Source organism: Metarhizium robertsii (assembly GCF_000187425.2).
Source record: "Metarhizium robertsii ARSEF 23 chromosome Unknown MAA_Scf_3, whole genome shotgun sequence".
Taxonomy (NCBI): Eukaryota; Fungi; Ascomycota; class Sordariomycetes; order Hypocreales; family Clavicipitaceae; genus Metarhizium; species Metarhizium robertsii.
Genome location: NW_011942171.1, coordinates 5000937 through 5026524, shown reverse-complemented (window position 1 = coordinate 5026524; position 25588 = coordinate 5000937). Strand labels below are relative to the sequence as shown.

General features: G+C 51.5%; 8 protein-coding genes across 8 annotated transcripts; 3 read left to right on the top strand and 5 right to left on the bottom strand.

Moving 5' to 3' along the window:
* Positions 1 to 251: 251 nt before the first annotated feature.
* Positions 252 to 653, bottom strand: MAA_11022 (uncharacterized protein; the record flags this gene model as incomplete). The annotated part of the gene is made up of 2 exons (XM_011412967.1): positions 252 to 398; positions 462 to 653. The coding sequence occupies 2 exons, from the start codon at positions 651 to 653 to the stop codon at positions 252 to 254; spliced, it is 339 nt and encodes a 112-aa protein (XP_011411269.1).
* A 1130-nt stretch (positions 654 to 1783) lies between these two features.
* Positions 1784 to 3774, bottom strand: MAA_08498 (FAD binding domain-containing protein; the record flags this gene model as incomplete). The annotated part of the gene is made up of 5 exons (XM_007826496.2): positions 1784 to 1954; positions 2011 to 2132; positions 2189 to 2825; positions 2879 to 3303; positions 3360 to 3774. 5 exons carry the CDS (start codon positions 3772 to 3774, stop codon positions 1784 to 1786), a joined length of 1770 nt encoding a protein of 589 aa, XP_007824687.2.
* Positions 3775 to 4612: 838 nt separating this feature from the next.
* Positions 4613 to 6376, bottom strand: MAA_08497 (sugar porter family MFS transporter; the record flags this gene model as incomplete). Its single annotated transcript, XM_007826495.1, has 3 exons — positions 4613 to 5154; positions 5214 to 5982; positions 6095 to 6376. 3 exons carry the CDS (start codon positions 6374 to 6376, stop codon positions 4613 to 4615), a joined length of 1593 nt encoding a protein of 530 aa, XP_007824686.1.
* Positions 6377 to 9412: 3036 nt separating this feature from the next.
* Positions 9413 to 9780, top strand: MAA_11021 (Protein kinase-like protein; the record flags this gene model as incomplete). The annotated part of the gene is made up of 2 exons (XM_011412966.1): positions 9413 to 9651; positions 9762 to 9780. 2 exons carry the CDS (start codon positions 9413 to 9415, stop codon positions 9778 to 9780), a joined length of 258 nt encoding a protein of 85 aa, XP_011411268.1.
* Positions 9781 to 11235: 1455 nt separating this feature from the next.
* On the bottom strand, positions 11236 to 13929 carry MAA_08496 (von Willebrand domain containing protein; the record flags this gene model as incomplete). The annotated part of the gene is made up of 1 exon (XM_007826494.1): positions 11236 to 13929. The coding sequence occupies one exon, from the start codon at positions 13927 to 13929 to the stop codon at positions 11236 to 11238; it is 2694 nt and encodes an 897-aa protein (XP_007824685.1).
* A 3452-nt stretch (positions 13930 to 17381) lies between these two features.
* MAA_11020 (zinc finger domain-containing protein) lies at positions 17382 to 17889 on the top strand (the record flags this gene model as incomplete). The annotated part of the gene is made up of 2 exons (XM_011412965.1): positions 17382 to 17491; positions 17544 to 17889. 2 exons carry the CDS (start codon positions 17382 to 17384, stop codon positions 17887 to 17889), a joined length of 456 nt encoding a protein of 151 aa, XP_011411267.1.
* Positions 17890 to 20057: 2168 nt separating this feature from the next.
* On the bottom strand, positions 20058 to 21293 carry MAA_08495 (WD domain-containing protein; the record flags this gene model as incomplete). The annotated part of the gene is made up of 3 exons (XM_007826493.2): positions 20058 to 20841; positions 20902 to 21094; positions 21167 to 21293. 3 exons carry the CDS (start codon positions 21291 to 21293, stop codon positions 20058 to 20060), a joined length of 1104 nt encoding a protein of 367 aa, XP_007824684.2.
* Positions 21294 to 22754: 1461 nt separating this feature from the next.
* On the top strand, positions 22755 to 25225 carry MAA_08494 (WD40 repeat 2; the record flags this gene model as incomplete). Its single annotated transcript, XM_007826492.1, has 3 exons — positions 22755 to 22805; positions 22892 to 24377; positions 24450 to 25225. 3 exons carry the CDS (start codon positions 22755 to 22757, stop codon positions 25223 to 25225), a joined length of 2313 nt encoding a protein of 770 aa, XP_007824683.1.
* Positions 25226 to 25588: the final 363 nt, after the last annotated feature.

The following is a 25588-nucleotide window of genomic DNA, read 5'->3' as shown; positions in this document are numbered from 1 at the left end:
ATCTAATGTCAACGGGAAAATACAGGACATCTACCAAGAGGTATACAAGGTCAACTATAACAGGCACTTGTGGGATTCCCTTTTGCTTGGTGTGGTCAATCCGTGATACCTAAGGTAACGGTTCAAGCCGAGTATATTGAAAAATAGCTACACTATTCATATCGGAAAGGTATAGAGAAGAAGACAAAGTTCAAGGAGCTCTCGGGCTCCTGATCGGGACGCGGCTCATCTCGCCTGCCGGGCCAGCGCGTTTAGTAAACGTCGCCATTCCTGGCCTTTTGTTCGTCCTTGAGTTGCCAATAAATCATGTTGCTCTTCTCACGACAATAATCCGACATTGCATTTGCTGATGTGTAATCCTCCGGATAGCGAAAGGCGGTGTTGTTTATGATCTGGACCTATAATTGCTGTGTAAGCACCTCGACGAATAGTTGGCGTGCTTTTTGTCTGTCAAGAGTTACCAATTGAAAGCACATTCTAAGCGCAAATTCCTTATTAATGTTCATAATCTCCCTCATAGTAGCCTGGTTGACTTCTGGAGTTGGTGCAGCCGGCACGGCAGATGCTTCTGCAGGATCTTGAGGTACCCTGGCCTCCATTCTCCCAGCAGAAACAAGACTGCTGAGAGCGGCGATGATGGTGATGTACTTCATGGTGGCGGATAGGCGTTGAAGAGACGTTGCGACTGAAGACGGGGTAAAGGATTGTGATTGGGTTGTAATCTAAAAGGTGAAGCAGCACTGAAGGAGGGCCTTTCTAGCTTTATATCAATTTCGCGGCTAGCCGACCAAAATTCCAAAATACAACTGTCGGGGATATATTTACCACCAAGCTATCCTTGGACAGTGGCCAACCTGTGCCGGGATAGTAGTTTTTTGAAAAATGCTCGTAAAGTTGACAAATGCTCCGAGACGATGGCTTGGCATTTATGCGACCCTGAGGGCTGGATTGCATTGACCTAGGCCGGGGATGTCCGTAAGCTGTTGTTCTCGATGCAGCCTCAGAATGACAGAAACTAGGGAGCTTCAAAGTGTGTTCGGACGCCCTGCGGGCGGATCGGAAATGTCAACGACAGACTCATCGGGTGACTGGACATGCGGAGGCGTTGCGGCCCCATAGAAATAAATGACGAACTCGTAGTAATCTATCTTGATCAGGTTTCTTGATACTACCAGCTCTAGATATACACATGTACCATGGGCACTGGTTGGTTCCTGTGGCCGTATCATGACAACTCTACACGGCACTTCACCAGACAGCATAACCTGTCAATGCAGCATAATCCGTGTACTGCAATTATCCGTCCAGCAGTCCATGTCATTACATTGAGTCAATCTACAACACCGCCTTTTATCGCTCGGAAAATTAGGTCCCGGCACGAACTGGAGTCGCCTGACTCGGGTGCTGGACCCAATAGGACAGCGTAGGGGATACCTGAACTGATTTTCATGTCCATCATGTCAAGTATTGAGTAGAGTTTATGCGCATAAATGTATTAGACATGGTTATATCATATACCGATCAAGTTGAACTTACAACCATCTGCCCATCCCCCTCGTAAAAGGGCTCAATGAACTCGTATACGAAATTATCGCTCCAGTTTCATTTACTTTGACATCCCCGTGTAATAAAACCTTTATGGCGGATGCCTTTGTTCAGGCCCCTTTTCCGATGACACCAGTGTCACGCCACCAGCCAAAACATATCAGTCTAATGCAAAAATAAGCAGGCCGCGGCCTCTTCGCCTGCGTACACCATCCCCTCGTATGACTTTCACCCGGCTCTACTTCATCTTGCATAGCTTGCCATCCTCACCCTCCTGCCACCGCTCGTTACCAACACACGGCAGACACCAAAACACATCAGTCGGGTCAACGTTGCGCTTGAGCTCAAGTAAACGCTCATAGTTACTTCCCCAAAATGTCTGCTGAAAGTTCTTCTCAAATGGAAGCGCCTACAACACAGTTAGCATGCAGCGGGATGCTCGCAAGGCAGCCATGTTGACGGTACCTCGTTGATGTAGGAGCCAGACTCGGGCGTCAGGTCTCGGAGCGGTTGGAACGCCCTTTGCAGAGTCTCAATCGCGTCAAGGCGTGCGGTAGTATTGAAATGCGGGAATCCAGCGGCGGTTACTACAATACGTTGTTGGCGTGCATGTTCTTCCCATGACTACATCATCGCAACTTACTGGCATGGACATAGGCTTTTCGCCACGCGGGATGGACGGCATTGCCTCCTCCTCTTGGCTTAGCATCATTGACACCCTTTCCTCCTACCATGAATACCGCGTATGAATTTGTGTACGGAATCGGTGCCATGAGCGCCTTGGTCAGCTCGGGAGAAGTGGTGGTCAGTGTCTTCTTGTCCAACAGCCGCGAGACAATATAGCTACTATTTCCGGCGGTCTGCTGGTCATAGTAGTCGTCAAACCAGGCCAAAAATGACTTGTATGGGACTACCGAGTTGTAGAGGCCAACCTCGCCGGGCCACTTATTTTTCAGCGTCTCATTCAGTGGCTTGAGAATCTGGTCGACGGCGTCCTCGCTGTCGGCATCTTGGAGAATGGCATGGCCGAACATGCCGTTGATGATATCTGGTAGGCCGGGAATCGGCACAGGCTTGGGCACTTGGTATCCCACAAAGCTGTAGCCTGATAGACCGGCGTCCATCAAGCTAGGCACTTGAGATACCAAGTAAGTGATGATGTTGCTGAAGTTGGTCGAGTTGGGCTGGATGAGCGCCATCCAATTAATCGCAAAGATCTTTGGGGTAGGATGTGTCTTGAGAGTAATAGAGGTAATGACGCCAAATGTTGAGCCTCCGCCCTGAGTTCAGTCATTAGCATCAAGGGAGCAATGGTTACATGTATAGTACTTACGCCGCGCAGAGCCCAGAAGAGGTCAGCATGTCGATCTTCATTGACAGTCAAGATTTCTCCTCTTGGTGTCACCACCTGCATCTCGAGGACTTGGTCTGCTGCAAGTCCAAATCGAGGAGCAAGGATGGAGTGACCACCGCCCGAGATGTAGCCACTGATACCGACGGTTTTGCCACCGCCTCCGACGATGGTGTGGTTATGTTTGTCGGTTGCCGAGTAAATGTCGTACATTTCGGTGCCGCTCCCAACAGTGACGGCGTCGCCGGTAATCGCTTTTCCTGAGCCATTGATCCTGAACTGTCCCGTGTGATACTCGATGTTATTCAGGTAATGGGTCCAGATTGACAAGGCTCCAGGAGCAATGGATCGTCCTAGATAGTCGTGGCCGGTGCTCTTGACGACAAGTCTGACGTTGTGTCTGCGAGCTACAATACTGTCAGCTTCCCTGGCACGGCATTAGGGAGCCAAAATATGCACATACCAAAGTCCACCCCAGCCTTGACATGCTCGGGGGTGCTCGCGTTGACTACATAGGCCGGGTAGCCTTGCGGACTGCAAGGGGCCCTTGGATCCGGAAGACATGTATCATTGGCATATTGATCCCACATGACGGAAACGGGGCTCTTGGTGTGCCAATCGTATGTACTCCATCCTTTGACCACTTCGGCGCATTGCGTTTCGTTGTAGGTTGCCTGTCCCGGATGGCAAACTGCCCCGGGCGGACTTGGGCTTATAAGCCGACCGCCCAGGCTTTTATTCAAGCTTGCCCATTCTTGGGAAGACGGCCAGTTAGGAGTCCCTGGATATGCTTTGCATTTGTTGGATTCTGGCCCTGTTGCTGATGTTAGGCCAAGTAGGCCGGGAAGTGATAGGAGAAGTTGGCCCGGAACGCGCATGATGATTAGTCTAGTGTACGCTCTTGTTGATGCCTGTATGACTATCACAGCTACATAAGTAAAGTGACTCCTAGAGCCACATATATATGGACGAAGCGCACCTCAACCATGTAAGCCCGGTATGCTTACCACCGTTACACCTGTCGTGCGTCACATGGCGGCGCGGACGCCGGGAACAAGGCGCACGTACGTCACGGAGACTGGGTGCAACCGTACATGTAAGAATCCGATCCAAGCGAAGGCAGCAATCAGTGCCGTCACTTCTCCAACAGACGCTGCCAAATGAACGTTGAGGGAGAAGGTGGCTGTGTGTCGATCTGCCCAGTCAGCATGTTCTGGCGAGTGCGTACTCCGTATTCCTCGCTTACATCGGCAATCCGGGGGTTCCGAGAAGCTTCGGATTCGTTGCCTGTCCAAATTTATGGAGAAGTGTGGCCGAGTTATATCATCTTACACCCGGTGGCGTTGTCGGCCCGCTTCTTTATTTCAGCTCGGGTCATGATTCCGAGTTAGGGTTCAATGTTGGGCATACCTGAACCTGGATTTATGGCGCGAGCTGAAATGTAAGAAATCAAGACTTGTAAACGTTCAGGGCCGTAGCTATCCGTTATGTCTGCGCATAGCAGTGTTACCAACCTGGTACGACTTGTTGAGAAACGGAGGGTTTACTTCGTAACGCTTTCTCAATATTTGCCAGCCAAGGAGGCGACAATACGTAGAAAAAATACATGTACTTCACAAACTCGAGAACAGTCACATGGAGGCAGTTCAACAGTTCCAGTCTGCATGAACAGTACGAGCAGCAACTGTACATCAACGGTAGTAGCAACATTTGAAATTACTCGAACCCAGCGGACAGTCCTCCTTCCAAATGGTATCCTTTGAACTTTCTCGCAGGAACGCCCTTGTCAAAGAGCAAATCCAACTCTTGGTAGCTGCGGCCCATGGTCTCCGGAACACGGTAGTAGGCCCATATGAGACACAGCCCAGCCAGGCCCCCAAAGAAAAAGCCCAGTTTTCCCTGCCAGTTGGCCTCGCCGGGATTGATCATGTAAGGGATCGCAGCGGTCATGACGATACCCAAAAGCCCTTGAGCAGCGGTCGCAGTGGCGATGGTCTTGGAGCGAACGCGAGTGGCAGAACACTCGGCGAGGAGAACGAAGCAGATGGGGCCGATGGAAACGTCGTAGAAGAAGTTCCAAACCAGCATAAGGGCCGATTCCGTCCAGATGGCACCCGACGGCCGACCGGGAACGCAGTCGAGGATACCGATGACGAACTGGAGGACGACGAGCACAGCGAGACCGTAGTTGTACAAGACTCGTCTGCCGAATCTGACCATGAGGAACCAGGAGACAATAGTGCCAGCGAGGCCAAGAGCTGCCAACAGTCAGTGCGGAACCTTGCGTTTGACACAATCAGACGACGTCTTTACGTACCCATGAATCCAACAGACATGTTGAAGGCCTGCCCGGTCGGGAGACCTGCCTGCTGGAAGAAGTAGGTGCCATAGTTGACAAGGTAGATGCCGCTCAAAGCCTGCGTGCAGTAGACGCCGATGGAAATCTCGGTCCTTCGCCAATTCACCTTTGTAAAGCAGTCCACGTACGTGCTGCCGGCCTCAATCTCCTGCTCCAGCCGATCCGTCTCCACGATAAAGGCCAACGTAGCCGCAACGTTGACGCCGGGCGACGCAAGCCTCCGGAGCGACTTGTCCGCATCCTCGGTGCGATTCTTGCGCACCAGCCACCACGGGCTCTCTGGGACAAACGGCATGCCGGGGACAATAGCCACGACCCAGAACCACTGCAGGGCAAAGGGGAGAGAATACGCCCCGTGGCTGTCCATCCTTTGCGTGCCGGCGGTGACGCCGTTGCTGAGGAGCTGCCCGATGACGAAGCACAGGTTCACAAAGGAGGTGAGATGGCCGCGGATGGCGGTAGGGCAGACCTCGGAGGCGTAGGCCGGCGCGATGACGACAAACATGCCCAGGACGAGGCCGGCGAGCAGTTCGCCCGCGAGGAGGACGGGCAGCGAGCGGGCAAAGAACTGGATGAAGACGAGGCCGGCGACGAGAATGACGCAGACGCCAAAGGTGCGCTTGCGGCCAAACACGTCCATTGGGTAGGCTGCGCATAATGCACCGACGACTTGTCCTATGGGGTTGCCCATGGAGAGGGCGGTTTGCCACGCCGCGCTGATGATGTACTACGCGATGGGGAGTTAGCTGAAGCTCGCTGAATGCTGAGTAGAGTCGCAAGACTTGGTGGGTGTAGGGGGTTGACTTGTTGTTGTTCAGGTTCCGAGACGCTCGACTTACCCCCTCGCCGCTGGGATATCCGAAATCCTTTTGGAACTGTGGCATGGCGTACAAGTTGCCGATGAGCTGCGGATCAAAGGCCAGCATGATGACACCCAGGGATACATAGGCGGACCACCCAACGGCCTTTGGGTACAGCTTCAACGCCTCGAGGAAGCCCATCTGATGCTCAGCGCGGATAGCCTCGAGGAGCTCGGGGTCGGCAGGGGCCGACTTGCGCGGCAATGCCACCGAGTCATGGTGCGCGAGGCCCTCATCCGGATTTTTATCGACGTCGGCCATGGGGGGTGTTTTCTGCTCGGTGCTCTGCTCCGACTTGGCCATCAACAGCCGGTTCAACCTGGCTGCTTATGACGCCTCGACGAAGCAGGGCCAAGCTTGGAGCGGCCAAGAAGCTGGAGGTGCGCGATGCGTCGACATGTATAGTCTTTCGGACCGCCTCTACACGGCCCAAGTATGGATGGGCCGTTGGGGTCCGGGGACCGAGGGTGATGGCATTGCCACGTTACTTCTCGCTGTTAAGATTCCGAGGTTCAGACGCACTGCAGCCATGACATGCAGGAGTTTAGCTTCCCAAGTCTGCGTCATTTTCCCGTCCATGAATAGACCCTTGTTTCCGCCGTCTTGTGCTCTCGATATCGTAGCCCCCCACATTGGGCAAAACAACCGGCACGCGAGGCCATCTAGCCCCGGGCTATGGCCATCTTTGGCCGATGGACTTCTTCAAGCGCTCCGAGATTAGCTGACGGATTACGGGGGGACCCAAGAGCCAGATGCTGCCAGACGGTCGGGACGCCAGTCCGGGGTTGGAGATGAACTGCATGGTTACGTTGCATCGCTCACGCCTGGGTACAACAACCGGTCACCGACGGCTCAAGTCAGACGCCAATCTAGGACTGAAGAATGGGCTCCGAATCCCGTCATGGACGATTTTTGGGCTCCCGATGGCGTCGCTTCAACCTGTTAGCGCTTAAGTCGGACGTGTGGTGTACATCTGCAACCGATGGCAGAATATATTTGCCTACCAACCGGTGTACACGAGTATATTACGGTATCCTATATTATAAAGCGCGATACCCAGGCACTTCTTGTCGTGAAATACGTTTTGGCTCCTGCTGTGAGCCCTCCCATACCCCTCAGATGTCTGCACAAGACACTCATACACTTGCGTTTTGGGTCCTGCGAGACCAGTTGACATCCTGGAAGAGTGAGTAAACTTCCCCCTCTCAAAAAGGACATGAGTGATGGTTGAGCTGTGCCCCAAGTCCTTTCGTCATCGACCTAAACACTATTCGGGCGCTTACCAGCTAGAGAGGCGGTCCCTGGACGGATCCCGTCAACCCGGTATAATGGTAGCCTTATTCTAAAGCTAAATCTAGTTGAATAGAGTTGTGGCACACCATAGCCTCAAACTACGTAAATAGTGGTGTCTACCAAACACAACTTTAAATGCTAATCACCTTACTTTGTATATAAACGACTCCGATTCTCACACTAGCAAACTTGAAAACTTGTCGTGTGTCAAGCACGCCAGACTCCTCGTTCTCCGTCCCGTTTGGACAGTGATAGCACGACTTGGCGACTACAAAAGACTGCAGAATGCGCCCGGTCAAATACCACGTCCATGATTCCGGGGTTGAGGCGCACTGCAGATGGCATGCAGAGTTTAGCTTCCAAAGTCTCCATCATTTTCCCGCCCATCAGACCCTTGTTATCAGGCAAACAATGGGCACGCACGTGAGTCCAACGCACGGGCGACCCGTAACACGTAAATGTACAACCGCAAAGCTTGTCGGGACTCGGGATACCACCACCCTGCCGCCACGGCATGCTGGTCACGACTGCAATATCATGCTGAGAAGCATGACTACCATCATAAACGATGTCTGCGCGATTTCACAGCTAAAACAGACCCAGCCCCATCTGGGATCAAGAAGCGGCGTCGCTCCTTCAACGACCTTTGGCCGGCGTAGGCCACAGCGCTTGAGAATGACGAGGAACAGCTGGACCACGGCGCCATGCTTATTAGTACAGTTCCTTTGACCATGTTCACTATTTTGCGCGAGGGAGATGAACGCACCGTTTCTGCCACGTCTTCCAGGGCAGCGGCGACGTAAAACAGCAAGGCGAAACTGCCGGCGGGCCCCTGGTTGTGAGGCAAATAGTAACCGACGATGGAAAGGCAGGTAGCCTTTGCACCATATGACCTGATTAAGAAGAGGTCCAAAATAGATGTAACAAACATCAATGTTAGCATATAAGACAGCCAGACCGAGTAAAACTCCACGATGCCGCGCCGACGTGATCCCAAATTGCGGCATACAGCTTCCATGAAGATGCTCACGCTGCAAGGCTCGATGTCTTGCCTCTGAGATACGTGTAGGTTAGAACGACTCTGTGCCATGTATATTGTCGGGGACCCTGCTTCACTTACGTCCTGTCTGACTGATTCCAAGGTGCCCGCGACCTCGAATGCCAGGCAGCAGTGGACAAAATTATTGGGCTGAATCACCCCCACGGACGGAATGTAGAAATATCTGGAAACGGATCCCAAGGAAACCAGTAGGGCACCGGAGGCGATGTAATAAAGGCGTGGCCATGGTTGGGGAAACGGCCCTTGCACGACGAGTGTGACGAAAAAGACCAGAAGAGGGACGAGGAGCGCTTGAAAAAGAAGCTCGGGGACCCCCAGTGTCAGTGTTAAAGCCCGATAAATGATGTTTACTGCGCAGGCAACGGCCCAGTAGGCGATGTGGTATTTTACAGAGCGCATTCTGTAGTCTCTCGTAAGCGTCGAGTAGTGCTATTTCCGCTCAAACGGAGCTCTTGCTGCGTTCCTGCTGGGGAAAAGAGAAGACGCGAGAAAAAGTTTGCTCGATAGTGCGGGAGTCGGAGGGGTTTAAATACCAAAACAGATTTGAGTGGCAGGTCAGTCTCGAGAGCGTACTGACATTTAAAGTTGCACTTGGCAGACGCTACTATCCACACAGTTTGAGGCTGATGTGTTGATGACATGGAGCTTGACAGAAGGCAGACTCGTTTGAGGCGAGTTTGATTTTATCTGCATGTCCGCTGGGGGACAAGAGTTGCGCTTACCATTCGTGCAAGGTCAGAGAATGTCTGGTGTCTGGTCGGTTGACCTCTTTCCCTGTGTGTTCTTTGAAGCACTGCGGTGCTGCACCTCCAGCCAAATATAACCGAGTGTAAAGAAGGAAAGCGCGGCCTTTGCGATGTTTGGGATATCAAACCAATGCCCTCGTTTGTCATTTTTCTTCTTCTTTTTTCCTCTTCTCTCTTTAATCGACCTACAACGTCAAAATGCCTGTTCTTCGCTATTTTTTTCACCCCGGGACCTGTCGTGCCGTACTTCAGGCCTCATCGGCGCTGTACTGGAAATCCATCACGGATCAGTACCCGCTGGCTGCACCAGTGGCTGGCATTATATGCCTAGCGTCCATCGAGGCGGGATATCTGTACTGGATGGATAACCGGGACAATGCTGGTGCCAAGGACGAGCCTCGTCTCCTTGAGCAGCTTCGCCGGCTCGAAAGCGGCGTGTAAGTCTGCTGCCAGATAAGGTCCAGGTCCTTTTGGCTGGGGTAACGCCAGGTACCAGGCGCCTTTGACAAGGAGTTGGGTAGCGTTTGACAAGCTGAGAGTCGGCCAGGTCTCGGAGGGTCGACTGACAACCCTGGTACCTTCGGGTCCAGCCGGGGAACCCCCTTACCGGTTCATGTTTTGCCCTCCCTTTCCTGGGAAGATTGAAGCTGCTGTGACGGCCTTTTCCATATCGTTTGTATCTGTCCCAAGGCACATGTTCCTTTCATCGCATGCTAACGTCAGGGTGAACGTAGGAACTGCCATGTGGACTCGGCACAAACACATCACGCACAACACACAACATACACACCACTATAGCACCTTCAGGTCCAGCTGGGGAACCCCCTTACCGGTTCATTTCCTCCCCCACCAAAGCTCTGATGATATTAGTTTGGCTAGCGAGCCGCGGCGCGGCGCCAATTGCGCTGGTACGTCTGACGCGTCACGATGCGTAGACAGTCTAGTTACTACGTACTTGTCTGGTCTCTTACGGTTCTTGGCCCGGTACAGCCCAATACTGTGTTATTAGATTTTACGCTTGCACGATACTGCACGTAACGCCACATCAACTACGGAGCGAAACAATTGAAAATTAAACATTTTGTATGTATCCCAAGGCACGTCTTCTTTTTCATCTGGCTGGATACTGACGTCAAGATGAACGTAGTGCCTGTCAAGTGTACTTCGCAAAGGCACCGGACCGCTAGCCACGGCCTACAAACCGTCGTACGAACTTGCACACCTTACAACGTGGGAGAAGACGCCACATTCAAGGGCCGCACAATGGTGTCAACTGGGTCGGTCGGTGGAAGCACAAGCCATGGGCGGGATGGCGGCGCCAACTTCAAAATGGTACACCCACATTCCAAACATCCTGATTTGGGGTGATTCCTTGTCATGACTTGGATCAGCGCTAACGAATGCAGTCATCATCACCGACCTTGCCGCTCCCCAAGGTGGATCGCGATTCACCCACCACTCGTCTAACCCAGAGTCAATCAGCCAATGCCAACAGCGTCCAGCCGCATGGCTTCAATTCAGTAAACCGCTTCTTCCTAGTGAGAATTGGGAGGCAACTCGCTTCAATGTTCTCTTGCACGGCACCGTTGAACAACTTTGAGCCTGAAACCGTCAACAAGGGGATAAGAATTTGCGTTTGAGCACCTGGGTTGTGCAATCTAATGGAACTACACTGTAACAAATGACAACATTGAAACATGTCAGCCGAATCTACAAGAAAGGATAGGGGTTATGATGAGTAGCTATGGAATTGGATAGGAGGATTGGCTTTTGCCTCGCATCTGTAGCTAGCTAGCTTGTTGGATTGAATCCGTTGAAGCCTTACTCGCTCGAATGACCCCTTTCGTCTCCCCCCCCCCCCCCCCCGGACGCACACATGGACCCCATCATGACACGCACAATTTAAGAGAAAAGCCGGCATCGGCTGATAAAACTCAGCAAACAAATCCCTGTCAGGTCCGGTAAGCCAAGGCAAACCCGGCCAAATTGCCCGTCGTACCCTAACCCTCGCAGAGCGTTGCTCAGTACGGGGGAACCGAAAGTGCCATCAAGATTCTCATCCAAGCAACTGGCCCATTGTAGCCCAACAGCTCTAGCTCCTCTTCCATCCGACCGACTTGGTCCTCCACCCAGCTACATGCCTTGTCCACCATCAACTCCCACGATTCCTTGTCAGCAGCCATCTTCTTCTGGAGGTGGGCGATGGCGCATAGCGTGGCCAGAACATCCTCCACGTCCGCCGGTATGGGGAATTGGATGGCGCTCACAGCTTCGGCCTTGGTGATGCCAAGTACATTCTCGAGCTGTAGGCTCCATTCCCAGCTGCCGACATATGTTTGGAGATTTGCCAAGAGGGACAAGGCGTCAGGCTCGGCCTGGGCAACTCCAACATTATCCTCCTCCTCCTCCTCCTCTTCTGCATCTTCCTCTTCTTCTTCTTCCTCGTCGTCGTCATACTCTACAGGCCCTGTCGCTATTCTGTATGCCTTTGTCGCCATTGGACGGCCACGCCCAACCGGGCTCTTATACGAAACGCCATCGTCGTCGCTGAGCTCGTCCGCCTCGTCGAGTGACGCACAAGAATCATCACCAGCCTCGTCCGCCTCGTCGAGTGCCACGGGAGAATCGTCACCAGTCTCCTGTTCCTCGTTGGCATCTGACGATGTGGCCACGAATGAGCACCACTTTCCGGCAATCTGGTGCTCTACGCCCAGCCTAACAGCCTCTCTCTTGACGACCTGAGGGAACTTGCTGGGCCATTTCTCCCGAAGCGGCTGGCCCTGGGCATCCTTGGCGTGACGGAGCCAACCTTGGCCTTGTTCAAGCTCTTGGACTGCCTTTCTGGCCGCCAGCTGGTGCAGCGTCGTGGAAGTTTGGCCGAGCTTCGTGATTGGGATTTCGAGCTGGAGCGGTCCGTGGCGAGACGTACCCCTTACCACGACGGATTTTGGCTCTCGCGCAGGCGTTTCGTCAGACAGCATGATGTACACTGTCGTGCGGTTGAATGGGAAGAGCGCCGGGATGGGCGATGGCGTCTGCAGGTATTTTGGAGCGTCGACCGGCGGCAGGTTCGTCTCGAGTGCGTCGAGTTCTTCAGAGGCGTCCTTGGTCTCGAGATCTTCATTCTTGACACTGGGGTCAAAGAGCGAAGTTGGAGGCTTGGCTTCCTTAGACCCGGGCTCTTCGGCTTCTTCCTCGGCATCATCAATTGTCAACGAATCGACAACCTTTTCAACCAGTTCAAACTCATCTGCTTCGGTGTCACTGTCGGGGGCAGTGTCTTGCTCGGACTTGTCGTACTTGATTTCCAGGGTGTAGTCCGAAACATGCGGCGTGAGTGCTCCCTTGAGCATTCGAACAATCTTCTTGTCAATCTTCTCGTCTTCTCCGGCAACTTGGGCGAAGCCATTGCCAGCCCTCGCAGCGCCGTTGATCAGCGAATGGCTCACGCCCCAGCCGATGCCAAGGGTAAACACACGAATGGCTCCCTTGCTTGCAGCCACTTCGTGGTTGATGAGGTGGAACAGTCTGTCCTGGTCCCATATCTCTCCGTCCGTTAAGAGGAATACTTCAAGGTTGGATTCTTGAATTCTCTTCTTAAATGTTTTCCGCACAGGCGCAAGCATCTCGGTGCCGCCGTAATCGGCTTTGAAGGTCGCAACATGGCGGACAGCCTCGTTCAGAGTATCCTGGGTGTACTCGACGGATTTCGGCCAGAGAAAAGTGCACTCCCACCCGAAGCTGCAAATATTGAACCGAACCCCGACTGGCAGGGACTTGAGAAAGATGTTGAGTGCCGAGATGAGATTAGGCATCGTTTTGCCTCCAGCCATGCTGCCACTGCGGTCACATATGAAGACTATTTCTGGCTTTTCCACAGGTAGGTTGAATCTGGGGACGAGGGAGGCCATGATGGTACGGTGGTGAGCCTTGGTAGGATGGATTTCGAGCAGAGCGGCCGGCGCGCCGAGTCCCGTCGCCACGACCTGGAGGGTAAAGTCCTTTTCGAGCTCTGCGGAACCGAGGGACAGCGATGCAGACGCCATCTGAGGCGACGGATGTTGCGACACACTCGCGCTCATGGTGCCGATACTGACAGAGATGGGATGCGAAGGCGACTGGACCGACTTGACAATACACCCCGGTCCCAGATCAATGTCGACCGTGACGGCGATTTTCCCCTGGACTCTGACCTCGGGCGCCGAAACAAGGTCTCGATATGCGTGATACCCGTACCGCGGCGCAACAGCCGTTGGGATGGTAAACCGCAGCCCGTCAATCTCAGCGTCATGCTCCAGTTCCCCGAGATACGTCACGTCCACCTTGACATCTTCACCGGCAGGCACATTGCCCAACTTTGCGATGAAGACATCCGACGCCGAGAGACTCTGTTCCAGCAAGCCTGCGGCTTCGCCCCGTGCCGTGGCCCTGTCAAAGATGCGTTTTGCTTCTTGGCGTTCGCGGACGACGCCCCTGATGACTCTTGGCCCGATGGTGCACGTGAACTCGACGACCGACACGCCATCGTACATTGGAAACATGTACCGTGCTTCTTTGACTATAGAGCCTGTGTTGTTGACATAGGTCTGGGTGAGACGTGTGCGAGACGTGGTGGAAAGAATGGTTGTGTGGGCAGATGTAGCCGCGAGAGCGAGGTAGCGCTGCGTCTTGTCGGCAACGACGACGCAGCCACACAGCATGGATTGGTCTGACATGATCAGGTTGATAAAGCGGCGTGGGTATTTAGACCTATTGGCGGGTGTAGATGTATCTTAGCAAAGCGTGGGCGCCTCGGCAACAAATCTGCAGGACGACGAGTGCAGGAACTCACACGACAACGAGAGCGACGAACAGCTCTTATATATGTATAGCAGACGAGTCTGACGAGATCCACGCGGTCAGCTTTATGATTTGACTATTTGCACCGATGTCAGCAAGATGGCGGTGCTTCGGGGAGCTTTGCACTGAGGACTTGCGAGTAGTTGGTAGTTGTAATAGGGCTCTTGATGTTGGAAGAGATGAAGAGATGAAGGGACTCGTAGAGGGTAGACCGCTTTAATATATGTTGTGTGGTTATTTTAAGTTTATGCAGTGAGTCACTAACATGAGCTATATATTTCTTTCACGTAATCAGTGGTTGAAGATATCACGAGATATCCCTAGACGGCGTGCCGTGATGAATCACTAATCCTGTTAGTATCGGACGTATCATGGACCGTTTGTATTGTTGCCTGATGTAGTGCTTGCACGATGCTTTCAGGACCGCTTACATGGGGTGAAAAGGTTAAATTAGGTAAAAAACTAAGAAGGAAGAAAAAGTATAGCAGCCACCAAGTGAGGGCTGGCGAACCACTGGCTTTTGGTTGCCGAACAAGTCCATTCTCAGCTAATAGTTGTAGCATTGTTCGAGGCGCACTCGATGGAGAAGCGTGAAAGATGATTGGTCGATCTTGAGCCGTCCACGACAAGTCGCCACATGTGTGCACTTTTTATCAGTCTGTTGCCTGCTGTTGCCTAGAGTAATGACGGCTACAAAGCGGGCAGAGATGCGGGATGGCGAGAACCATGGATCAACATGAAGTGAAGAATAGTGTGTTTGGCGTCTCACAGGAGGTTGCGTGGATATAGAGGCTAGACAACGTACTCAAAAGGAGAATACATTACCAATACAAATCACACATCTGTATATTGACGGTTTGCCAAAACAAGAGGCAACGAATGCAGACATGTCCCGTTGTCGTGGACATTACATCTTCATATATGCCCATCCTCGAGGCCGAGCTCAGATGCTCCAGGACTGGTTCATACTTGATGCAGATGTAATACAAAAATGCAAGTCTTCACAATTACATGATGCGATTCATTCCTCCGGTTCAACAGAAGACGTCTTACGGTATATCGTCGGACGCCGAGGCCCCATCGTCTCCGGTCCAACTCGTCCCATCTCCCTTACACAGCTGCAATTATACCTTGTGTATACGCCGAAACGTGTATACCCCAGCAGAATATTCCTACCTCACCCCTCCTTCCCTGACTCGTCCACATACACCTCACTTGGGAGCCCATCCAAGACGCGTGTTCTCAGCATCAAACACCACCAGGCCGGCTGCAACGTCTTCAACAATGCCAACTCCGATTTCCCCGCTTCTCTGACACAGTCACGGGGGCATGGTTCATATACCCCCCGAGGACGGTAATAGACGAGTTCTCCATGCCAAACGTAAAGTCGAGCGACGTGGTGTCACAGCTAAACGTGTACCCGACTGGACGTTATCATACTGGCCACCGCCGACCTGGGCATACTAGTCTCACGATACTATCCTCCAGCAGGAGGCGGCAACATCCAGGGGGCGGGCTTGTCGAACTTGCAATGGGCCTTGGCAACAAGGGCAAGTGGTCCGGACGTAGGCGTTGAAGCGGCGGTTATGAGTGATCAGTACCGTCGCCCTGCCATGGTTGGCGGTAGGTAGAGCCGTAGCAAGGCCAGCTGCTACGAGACAGACGACAAAGGCGCCAAAGGTGTGCATGGTGTGATTTGGCGATGAGCTACTCCTGCTGTCCTGTGTTGTCAGTGGTGGATATTTCACCCTATTTGATCCAACAGTCAGGTATTTGCACCGTGTGTCCATCATCATGACGCGTAGAACAAAGCCAGGCAGCGTCCTATGACTGTTTTGGGGAGCACAAGTGATTATGGTGTAGTTATGCAATATAGCTAGTTATACCTAACAGGGTTATTAGTACAACTACTATAACCTAATTTTTAAGTAAATATAAGCACCGTTTAACCGTTATTGTCCTATTGGCTATTAACCCCTGGAACTAACTCTGCACAAGATCCTTGACTTTTTATAAGATAAAATATTAAAGGAAAATTACCTAATAAACGCTACTTTCCGAGCTGTTCCGGTCAAAGAACGACCACAAAATAATATCCGTATCTCGTGTCTATCTGCTCGAGCAGCTTGTTGCCCCGCCCAACCGCTTCAGCGTCGAGGAGAATCGAATTCGTCGAAACCTTGAGGGCTTAGAAGTGGGCTGTCAAGAGCGGCCAGGCTTGGAAGCAGTGACACGCATTTATCAAGGTTACCAACGAGATCGGCTGATGATGGATACCAGAGTCTGGCACTTCCTAGTACGGCTACCCGAGTTGTATGAAGGTTTTATAAGGCAAGCGGGCTTTACATACCTTGTCAAATATACTACTCGTGTCACGCCTTATCTTGGGTTATTTTATGCAAAGCCCCTACCACCTTGGCTAATATGGGGCATGGCACGAGGTGACGAGTAGGTATAACTACACTCACCGACATCTCCGCCTTTATGGTAGGATATAATTATATAACTGCGTATTATTATAGCTAGGGGTGGGATGAACTACCTAGGTAATCAGGAGATAGTAGCGGAGCTAGTGGAGCAAGCAATTTAAGCGTTTTTAGATTACCCGCGCGAACCGATATCCCAGTGCCTCTTGAGTCTAGTGTGTCAAGGCTCTAGTAAGCCTTTTAGTACCCCTACAAGTTATAATATCAAATTGTTTCAGAAGTGCAATATGGATACTATCGTAGAGGGTGCGAGCGAGAATAAATACGGCAAGCTGCCTACCTAAATTATTGCCTCAGCATCTCTCAACAGTCTTCTACATTCTTCTTTTATAAGCCCTAGCTTTAACGATTCACCAACTTATTCGCAATGGTACGCCCTGTTATTAGTGTACTAGTTGTCGCGTTTTCTGCTATTTCGGCAGCGGCAACTATTAACAAGAGAATTTATGCTGGAGAACCAGCAAAAGAGGGCGAAGTTCCATTTATTATTCATTTTGACAATGCTTGTGGCGGCAGTTTATTAGACAAGACTACTATTCTTACTGCTGCTCATTGCTTGGCTTTTTTGCAGCCTGGCAATACGCTCTCCGTAAGGGCAGGAACGCTGGTAAGTTGTAACTCACCCTTATTTGCTAAGCTGCTTACTAGCTAGGGCATTAAGGAGTATTGACCTTGGTGCTGCTAGCAGAAGGTTTATAAGCAGCATAACGCTAATAATACATGTACAACTATAGGACAGCATAAGAGGCGGAGTGGTTGCAGAAGCTGCATGTTTTAAAATCCATCCTGAATACTATCCGGGTCGCTCACCAGCTGGTCTTTTTCACCCTAATGATATTGCCATGGTGAGATTATCGTCCCCGATCGAGAAGAGCAATGTAATTCGTTATGCGACGCTGCCGGCAAACGGCTCGGATCCCGCGGTTGGTTCCCTGGCAACAGTAGCAGGCTGGTAGGTGCTATTGGCTAAGCCCTGCCGGAAAATATGCTAACTAATATTTAAGGGGTGAGCGAAGCTCAGCTTGGGATAGCAAACTTCACAAAGTTGTTATTCCCATCCGTGAACGAAAACTCTGCTCGGATGTCGATAAAGGTCAACTTGCGGTCAGAGACACAATAGTGTGTGCTGGTGGAGATGGCAAGGGTTCATGTGACGGGGACAGCGGCGGCCCTCTTATCGATCAAAGCGAACAATTAATCGGTATAGTATCAGGAGGTCGCGACTGCGGCCTACCCTTAATGTATACCAGGGTTGGGAGTTACATCCCCTTTATCAGCGAAAATCTCGACGGCTCTGGTCCTGGTGTTTGTCCTGATGGTTGGACGAAGTTCCCGATCAAGTTCTCCTAGTCGACCACGCCGGTAGACTAATAGCTTCAGGACTACTATGGCTGCCCCGGAAATAAGAATGCCTGTTATGGATTAAAGGCAGAACAGCCTGCGTATTCTCCTGAGATTATAAGTAAATAGATACGCCTATTATTGAAGCAAAGCTTTATTATATAACCTAACCCCCCTTGCGTGTCTGCCCGCTGCCACGTAAGCTAATTCTATAACTATTTCACAGGGGTTTAATTTTAGTTGGCTGTTTTTAAGGCTTTTAATAAATTGGGGTAAATTACACACGAAAGCCTTTCTATTAGTCTATATAAAACACCCACGCACCTGGCATTCCGAGAATCGCATTATACAGGTTGGCAAGCTTTGCACTCAGGCCATCTGACTCCTTTTCCCGCTGCCTCCATGGCAGAGTTTGCGGCAGTGGTGATTTCACGTACCAAACGGTCTCCCAAAAATATTGTGCATGCTTTCCGAGTGGCATCTCGCCAGGCACATGTGGCCGCAGTTCGGGAGGCGCCAAAGGCAAGCCTGCGAGCATCCTCCCTCGGGGCTGTATCGAGGGAAGTCATGGGGCTCATTCCACCTTCCACATCATAACCTTCACTTATACAACAACTATAGGCCCAACATCTGCCGCCGTTTGGCAATTCAGCAAGACCTTTATCAATTTGATCCCGAGATGAGACCTTCCCGTTCCAGGAGGACCTTAATAGACTTGCGACTTTTGGCCAGGCGCTTATCGCCATTCGTCAACGAATATCTGATTAATTCTAAGGTGCCCGCGACCTTAAATGCCAGGCAGTAGTAGACAAAACTATTAGGTTAAATCGCCCTAATAAATAAAATATAAATATATTTAAAGATAAATTCTAAGAAAACTAGTAAAATATTAAAGGTAATATAATAATAATATAGCTAAGATTTAAGATATAGCTTTTATATAATAAGTATAATAAAAAAGACTAGAAAAAGAATAAAAAGCGCTTAAAAAAAAACCTCAGGAACCACTAGTATTACGGTTAAAGCCCGATAAATAATGTTTACTGTGCAGGCAACGGCCCACAAAGGGCCCTTCGTCAGACACTCGGATTACACTTGGAGATGGACACACTCCCGCGACCTAGGGTGTCCGCGAGAATAACGTACTACTTGATTGATACTTCTCAAACACAAAGGGCCTTTGATACCAAACAAGGTCTCTGGTAGAAAATAAACAATAGCCAAAACAGCCCCCCTCCACTGCGTCTGATATCGCGATGCCTTCGTGGGGCGTCTCCCTGCCGTCCTGGCAGAATATCTTTGCATAAACCTTGACACCTTTTATGCTATCACACTATCCCGTATCGTAGATCTTACTTCTCCGTGGTAAGCTTCTCCGTTATTCAACGGCGTTTCAACCGGACATATCTCTAGGCCCCAGGTCCCACTAACCGCCAGGTCTTTAATTACCATCGTGTTAGTATCGCGTCTTCTGACGAGCGATGGCTGCCTACAGCTACCGAGCCTTGGACGGCTACACTGGCCTTGTCGCCAAAAAGCGCCGTCGAGCTAGTCGCACATGTGCCAATCTTCATCCTTGACTGACTGCAGCGTAGTGCCCGTCTTCACCAAGGGAGAGAGAGCCTTCGACGTAACTCTGTATTCGCAAAGGATTGCCGCGACTACGGGCATTTTGTCAAAAAAAAAACAGGATTTCTTCACATCGTTACCGTCGATACCGTCGATACCCCTTGTGGTCAATACGCTGTGTATTATGCATACAGAGACTTTCTTAACTACTATGCTCTCTATGAGATTTTAGCTGGCTACTTTTAAAACCTTGGCCACTCTAGGCTCCCCTCCCATGAAACAAGATACACGACTCCGGTCAAGCTAACATGGCCTCATTTTCGCCTTTTCGCATTCTCTCACATAAACAAGCACAGGAGCCAAGGTCCACATCAAACTCGCTGAACCTCGCATGCTTCTTTTGCACCGTATTCCTCGCTAGTTCTGGCGCTAGTGGCCCTACTCGAGGTTGTCATCGTGTGCAAAGTACTGTCGCCCGAGCCGCTGGTGAAATCAGTGCTTTCCTCTGATTCCCTGCTGCTGCCGCCGGAGAGCCTCAGGTTATGGCTTCCGCGATAGCCATCTCGGCTGGCTGTTGCGCTGGCATTGGTGCCTCGGTCTGATTCGCTCTACTCCGCGGACCGTTCAGTAGTAGCACCACCGCGCCACAAGCCGTAAAACCCATCACAATTTTTCCACATCTTGATCGTTCCATCCTCGGACGCAGTGGCATACAGTTTGCTGTCGGGTGAAAAGGCAATGGACCAGATCGGCCCGTGGTGTCCTTTATGTGTATCGAGTTCAACCCCATCGTCGTATCGAATCACCTTGGCCCATGTTCCAGGCTCTTCGCCAACCACCAACTTGCGGCCCTTGACATCCAGCCCGACACTAGCAATGGAATATGGCAACACAATGCGCTTGAGCTCATCCATGGCTTGATCGCCTCCCCAGAAATACACCGTCTTGCCGGCAGAGACAGCCAAAACAGGCTTTCCGCCACCAATGTCAGTCGATGATGCTAACTCCTGTGCGACCGACACCACTTCACATGACTTGATTTCCCCATCAAGAACTTCATGCTTGATGCACGATCTGCTGGGCAGGTCGAGCCAACGGATGGTCTTATCGGAAGCCGTAACAACAATGTTTGGGTCTTTTGTCCAGCAAATGAACTTGATGGAGCTAGTATGGACACCCTCCCCGATTTCGAACCCGGCCGAGGCGGGAATGGTGGCAGCTTTTCCCGGATACGTCTTGGCAAGTTCAGCAAGGTCGAAAACGCGAAGCTTCTTTTCCATGCCACCAGTCGCAACAAGATCCGAGTTATCGGGGGGGTAGGCAACAGCTCGGACAATATGATCGTGCTGGAGGCTGTATAGCACCTCTCCGGTGTGGGTATCCCAGATTTTGCTGAATGGCGAGTCAGTGTTAGCCCAGGTTTTTGTGAAATATGAACAGTATAAAACGTACGCTGTGAAATCAGCCGATGCAGTGGCTGCGTTGGAAGCGTCGGGGCTCAATCTGGCTTGCCAGACCGCACCCTTGTGACCGATAAACGTGCCAATCCTGTCTTTGTTGTTAACACGGCTTTCGAAGGGCTCAAGTCCTTTAGCAAGATCATACCAATCGCCAGTAACACCATCTCGAAGCATCGGGTTTCCATCTATAGCAACAGTTAGTCGTCAGTCCATGTTCTCGGGTCGTATGCAGGCACGACAAAGCAGCCTAGACCAACCTTTACAGGCCGAGATCATGTAGTATGTTTCCTCCTTCTCCAGGTGAGAGAAGCTCATGTGGGGGACCGGGCGAGAATGGCCATGGCAGGTCAGCGGCACATACTGCCGAGGAGCTTCGGAAGTCATGGTGCGTGATATGGTCTAGTGTACAGGGGATTTTGCTGATTTCGAACGTGGGTTCAAATTCTAAAGGCAAGTCGAGTCCCGCTGCGAGCTTGACGGTGCAGAAAGAGCGCGGCAACCGCAAGGATTGTCTAGTGGTATAATTCTTGCAAGAGTGTATGGCAAAATGCAGTGTCGTTTGGATCGTGATCGTCAGAGGCGTAGCAAAGAGTCTTGAGACAATGAAAGGCGTGGAGGTTAAACCACACGGTTGGGCGAGGAGAGACAGAACGAGGACTCGGTAAGCGGCGCGATTTCGTCCACCGTCCGCAAGAAATGAACGTGACAGCGACTGACGAGTCCGTCGAAAGCCAGCACGGGCCGGATGTTGTGGGAGCGGACGGGACGTGAAAGGAGAGTGGAAAGACGAAGCGGCAATGAAAGCAGTTCTGGGAGAGGCTTCCAAAAGTTGAGCCGAGACTTTTGGCGTGACAGCATCTGGCCGTTTCGGCATTGGGCGAAACAGAAGCAAGCGTGGGGCTGTCGGACTTGAGTCAAGAAGGAGCGAGGGACATGACATGGGGCGCCAGGTGAAAAGTGCAGGTGCAAGCGGACAAGACTCAAGAACCTGAACCCTCTGACACGCATGACATGGCAAGGGCGTTTACTTTCGCGGCATCCAAGAATAACACGGGCGCTGTCTGCACTCATTTTGGCCACTCAATTCATTTAACTTGGTACATATGGAGATAGATTCTAACAGAGTACTCCTTACCAGACTTCATGTCCTTACCGGCATCACTTCACCAGAGCAGAAGATTGATTGTCGGAGGGCAAGAGGGTCAGAGGGAAAGGGAAGGAACGGGGCCGGAGGACCAACCAAAGACTTGTTGAGCCACATGAGGCGGTTGGCGGGGTAGTTCCTCCCCTCAGTTCTCTCCTGAAGCCAAGTGCCTTGCACCCCAGGTACTTAAGTACCCAGTACTCCGTACCGAAGGTGTGAATGGCCATCCGGGCAGTAAGCCAGTGGCGCTGACCAAGGAACCAGGTACATGTACCTACTTACTTAGACGCAAGTACCTTGGCCTATCAGACATCACCATCTCTTGAGATCTCCAAGCTTCCATCAACGTCCACCTCTCACCTCGGCCCCATTCACCTTGTGCCTCCCGTTTGTGGCTTTGACTCATGTCTCGTTCCGCCTCCGTCAAGCGTTGATGCTCTGCTGTGTTTTGGTTCTTCCAGTCATTATTTGTGCACATTGGGCCCATTTGCTCCGTGCTACCAGGCGCGGGGTATCAAAACAGTCTCCTTCTTGCTCCAATAAGAGAGCTCCACCAAAGCTCCGACTCCGCCAGTGACCACGTCGACGTCACTGGATAATCAGCAACTACATACTTGTTCTCTCGCGCTCTGCAATATCGAAACAGTTGTGCAAACAGGCTAGGAGAACCACCTCACCAATTTCAAGCCGCAGCTGCCAAGATGGCCCAAGACTTCAAGCTGTCCGCGCAGCTCATCGGCCATGAAGCAGATGTAGGTTTTACCAATGACCGACAGGCTCAAACAAGCCCTTTCGCGGCTTTTTGACGTCTTGGCCCCAGCTAACACCTTCTATGCAGGTAAGATCTGTCGCTTTCGCATCACCCGAAGTCATTCTATCCGTTTCCAGAGATTGTACCGTCCGCAAATGGTCTCGAGGATCTCAAACTCCACCTTCCTTTGAAGGGACACTCGTCAGTCGTGGTTCCGAATATGTCAACTCGGTAACATTCTTCCCACCCTCTGCCGATCACCCCAATGGCTTGATTATATCTGGAGGGAAGGATACTGTCATTGAAGTCAAATCACCAGCCGCCGCCCCAACCGATCACGCCGAGCGTTTACTGATTGGTCACGCGAACAATGTCTGTACTCTCTCCGTAGCCCCCAGCGGCTCATACCTGCTTTCTGGTGGTTGGGATGGTCAGGCCCGTATTTGGAATCTACAAAAGTGGGAGACGGTATTGACTCTCGGTGGGCATGATGGTATGGCTGTTTGGAGCGTTGTCGCCCTCGACGACAAAACTGCCGTCACTGGCTGCGCCGACAAAAAAATCCGCATATTTGATCTCACTCAATCCACTGGGGGCGAGGTACAACCAAAATCTACAATATATACACCAGATGTTGTACGAGCCCTCTGCAAAATTCCCGATAACCACCCCAGCGGGGGAGACATCGCCAGCGCCAGCAACGACGGGACCATCAGACTATGGAAGTTGAATGGACAGCAAGTCGGGGAATTGCACGGCCACGAAAGTTTTGTTTATAGCCTGGCCAGCTTGCCGACGGGTGAGTTGGTTAGCTCTGGCGAAGATCGTACCGTGCGTGTCTGGAAAGGCACCGAGTGTGTTCAGACCATTACGCACCCAGCCATTTCAGTGTGGACAGTGTCTACTAGCCAGGATACTGGTGATATTGTCACAGGTGCCAGTGATAGCATCGCTCGCGTTTTTACTCGAAGACCTGACCAAGTGGCCGACAAGGAGACTTTATCTGAATTCGAGGCGTCCGTCAAGTCTTCGGCTATTCCTCAGCAGCAACTAGGCAGCATCAACAAGGAAAAGCTCCCCGGACCTGAGTTCTTGACAACCAAGTCCGGCACAAAGGAGGGCCAGGTGCAGATGATCAAGGAAGAAAACGGCAATGTTACAGCTCACCAGTGGTCCGTCAGTCAACAACAATGGATCAGTGTTGGCACTGTGGTTGATGCTGTAGGTAGCACTGGTCGCAAGGTTGACTATCAGGGAAAGTCGTATGACTATGTTTTTGATGTTGATATTGAGGACGGCAAACCACCGTTAAAACTTCCCTATAACCTGTCTGAGAACCCCTATGAGCGAGCGACCAAGTTCCTCAACGACAATGAATTACCCCTCAGCTACCTCGACAACGTGGCCAACTTCATCACCGAAAATACCAAGGGCGCAACTCTAGGACAAACGCAAAGCTCTGGGCCAGATCCATATGGAACAGAGAAACGCTATCGACCAGGGGAGGCGGAATCACAGCCTAAGGTTATCCCTCAAAAGGACTATCTGAGTATTTCAGCCGCCAAATATGAGGGTAGGTCGAAAACATATATATCATTCTACCAACCACCCTTGGTTACGTCACTGACACTAATCGCATCAATAGGCATGTTCGCCAAAATATTAAGTGTGAACAATAACCTAGTCTCGTCCGGCCGAAAGGATGCCGCCTTGAATCCCGGCGAAGAAGCAGTGCTGTTGTCGCTTCGCGAGGCCCTGGAGGCAGGTCGACCGATTCCTATCAAGTCGATAGAACTCGTTGTAAGAAGTGTGACTCAATGGCCATACTCAGATCGCCTCGCGGCGCTCGATTTGTTTCGTTGCATCGCCAAATTCCCCTCGGTCGCGCAGTGGTCAGATGCCCAATACGGATCTGCCTTGGACCTGGCCATAACGTGCTCTATGCCGGCTGATGTCCAGCCGAATGAAAATGCGGTCATGATGGGCGCCCGTACGATTGCAAACCTATTTGGCACCGCAGATGGACGTAGTCTAATAAGCTCGCATGCTGACAAGCCAATTGCTTATCTCGAACGAATTACTGGAGTCAAGGGGGGCGAGGCTGTTGGAAAGTTCAATCGCAACGTATTGATTGCAGTTACCACGGCAGCCGTCAATCTGTCGGTGCTCATAAACAAGGAAAAGCTGCTGAGTCCAGAGCAGAGACGTCGTCTTCTCGTGGTGCTTGGGGCAGTGCTCAGTGGCCAGTCCGATTCTGAAGTATTATACCGAGCGTTGGTGGCACTGGGCACAATATTGGCAACATCTACGCAAGAAGCCGGTGGCCTTGACGTTGGCGGATGGATTCGTGGAGCAAAGGATCGAGGTTCGGAGGACAGGGTGAAGTCGGTTGCCAATGAGTGCCTAGCTTTGGTGTCATGACGGGCTATAGCTTTTACCGTAGAGAAATGAGAATCAAATAGACTGGCACAACGGATAAAGTTGGACTGCCGCCAAGGACATCTCACTCGTGTCTCACACAGATTGGCGACATGGGGACACACTTGAACATGGACACTTGAGAAATGAAAAGATGTAGGGAAGTTTATTTCGTACCTACAATGAGGCAAAGGGGGGCTATGAAGATGTGCATGGTATATGCTATTACTCGTCCTGCCGGCGCCCAAACTCCTTTGCGAATGCTGTATCGCGTGTCAAGATATTTTAAATAAAATCAAAGGGGAATAAAAAAATGCAACCATCAATCGATAGCATACCATATCCTAGTTGGAGGAGGCATTCCCT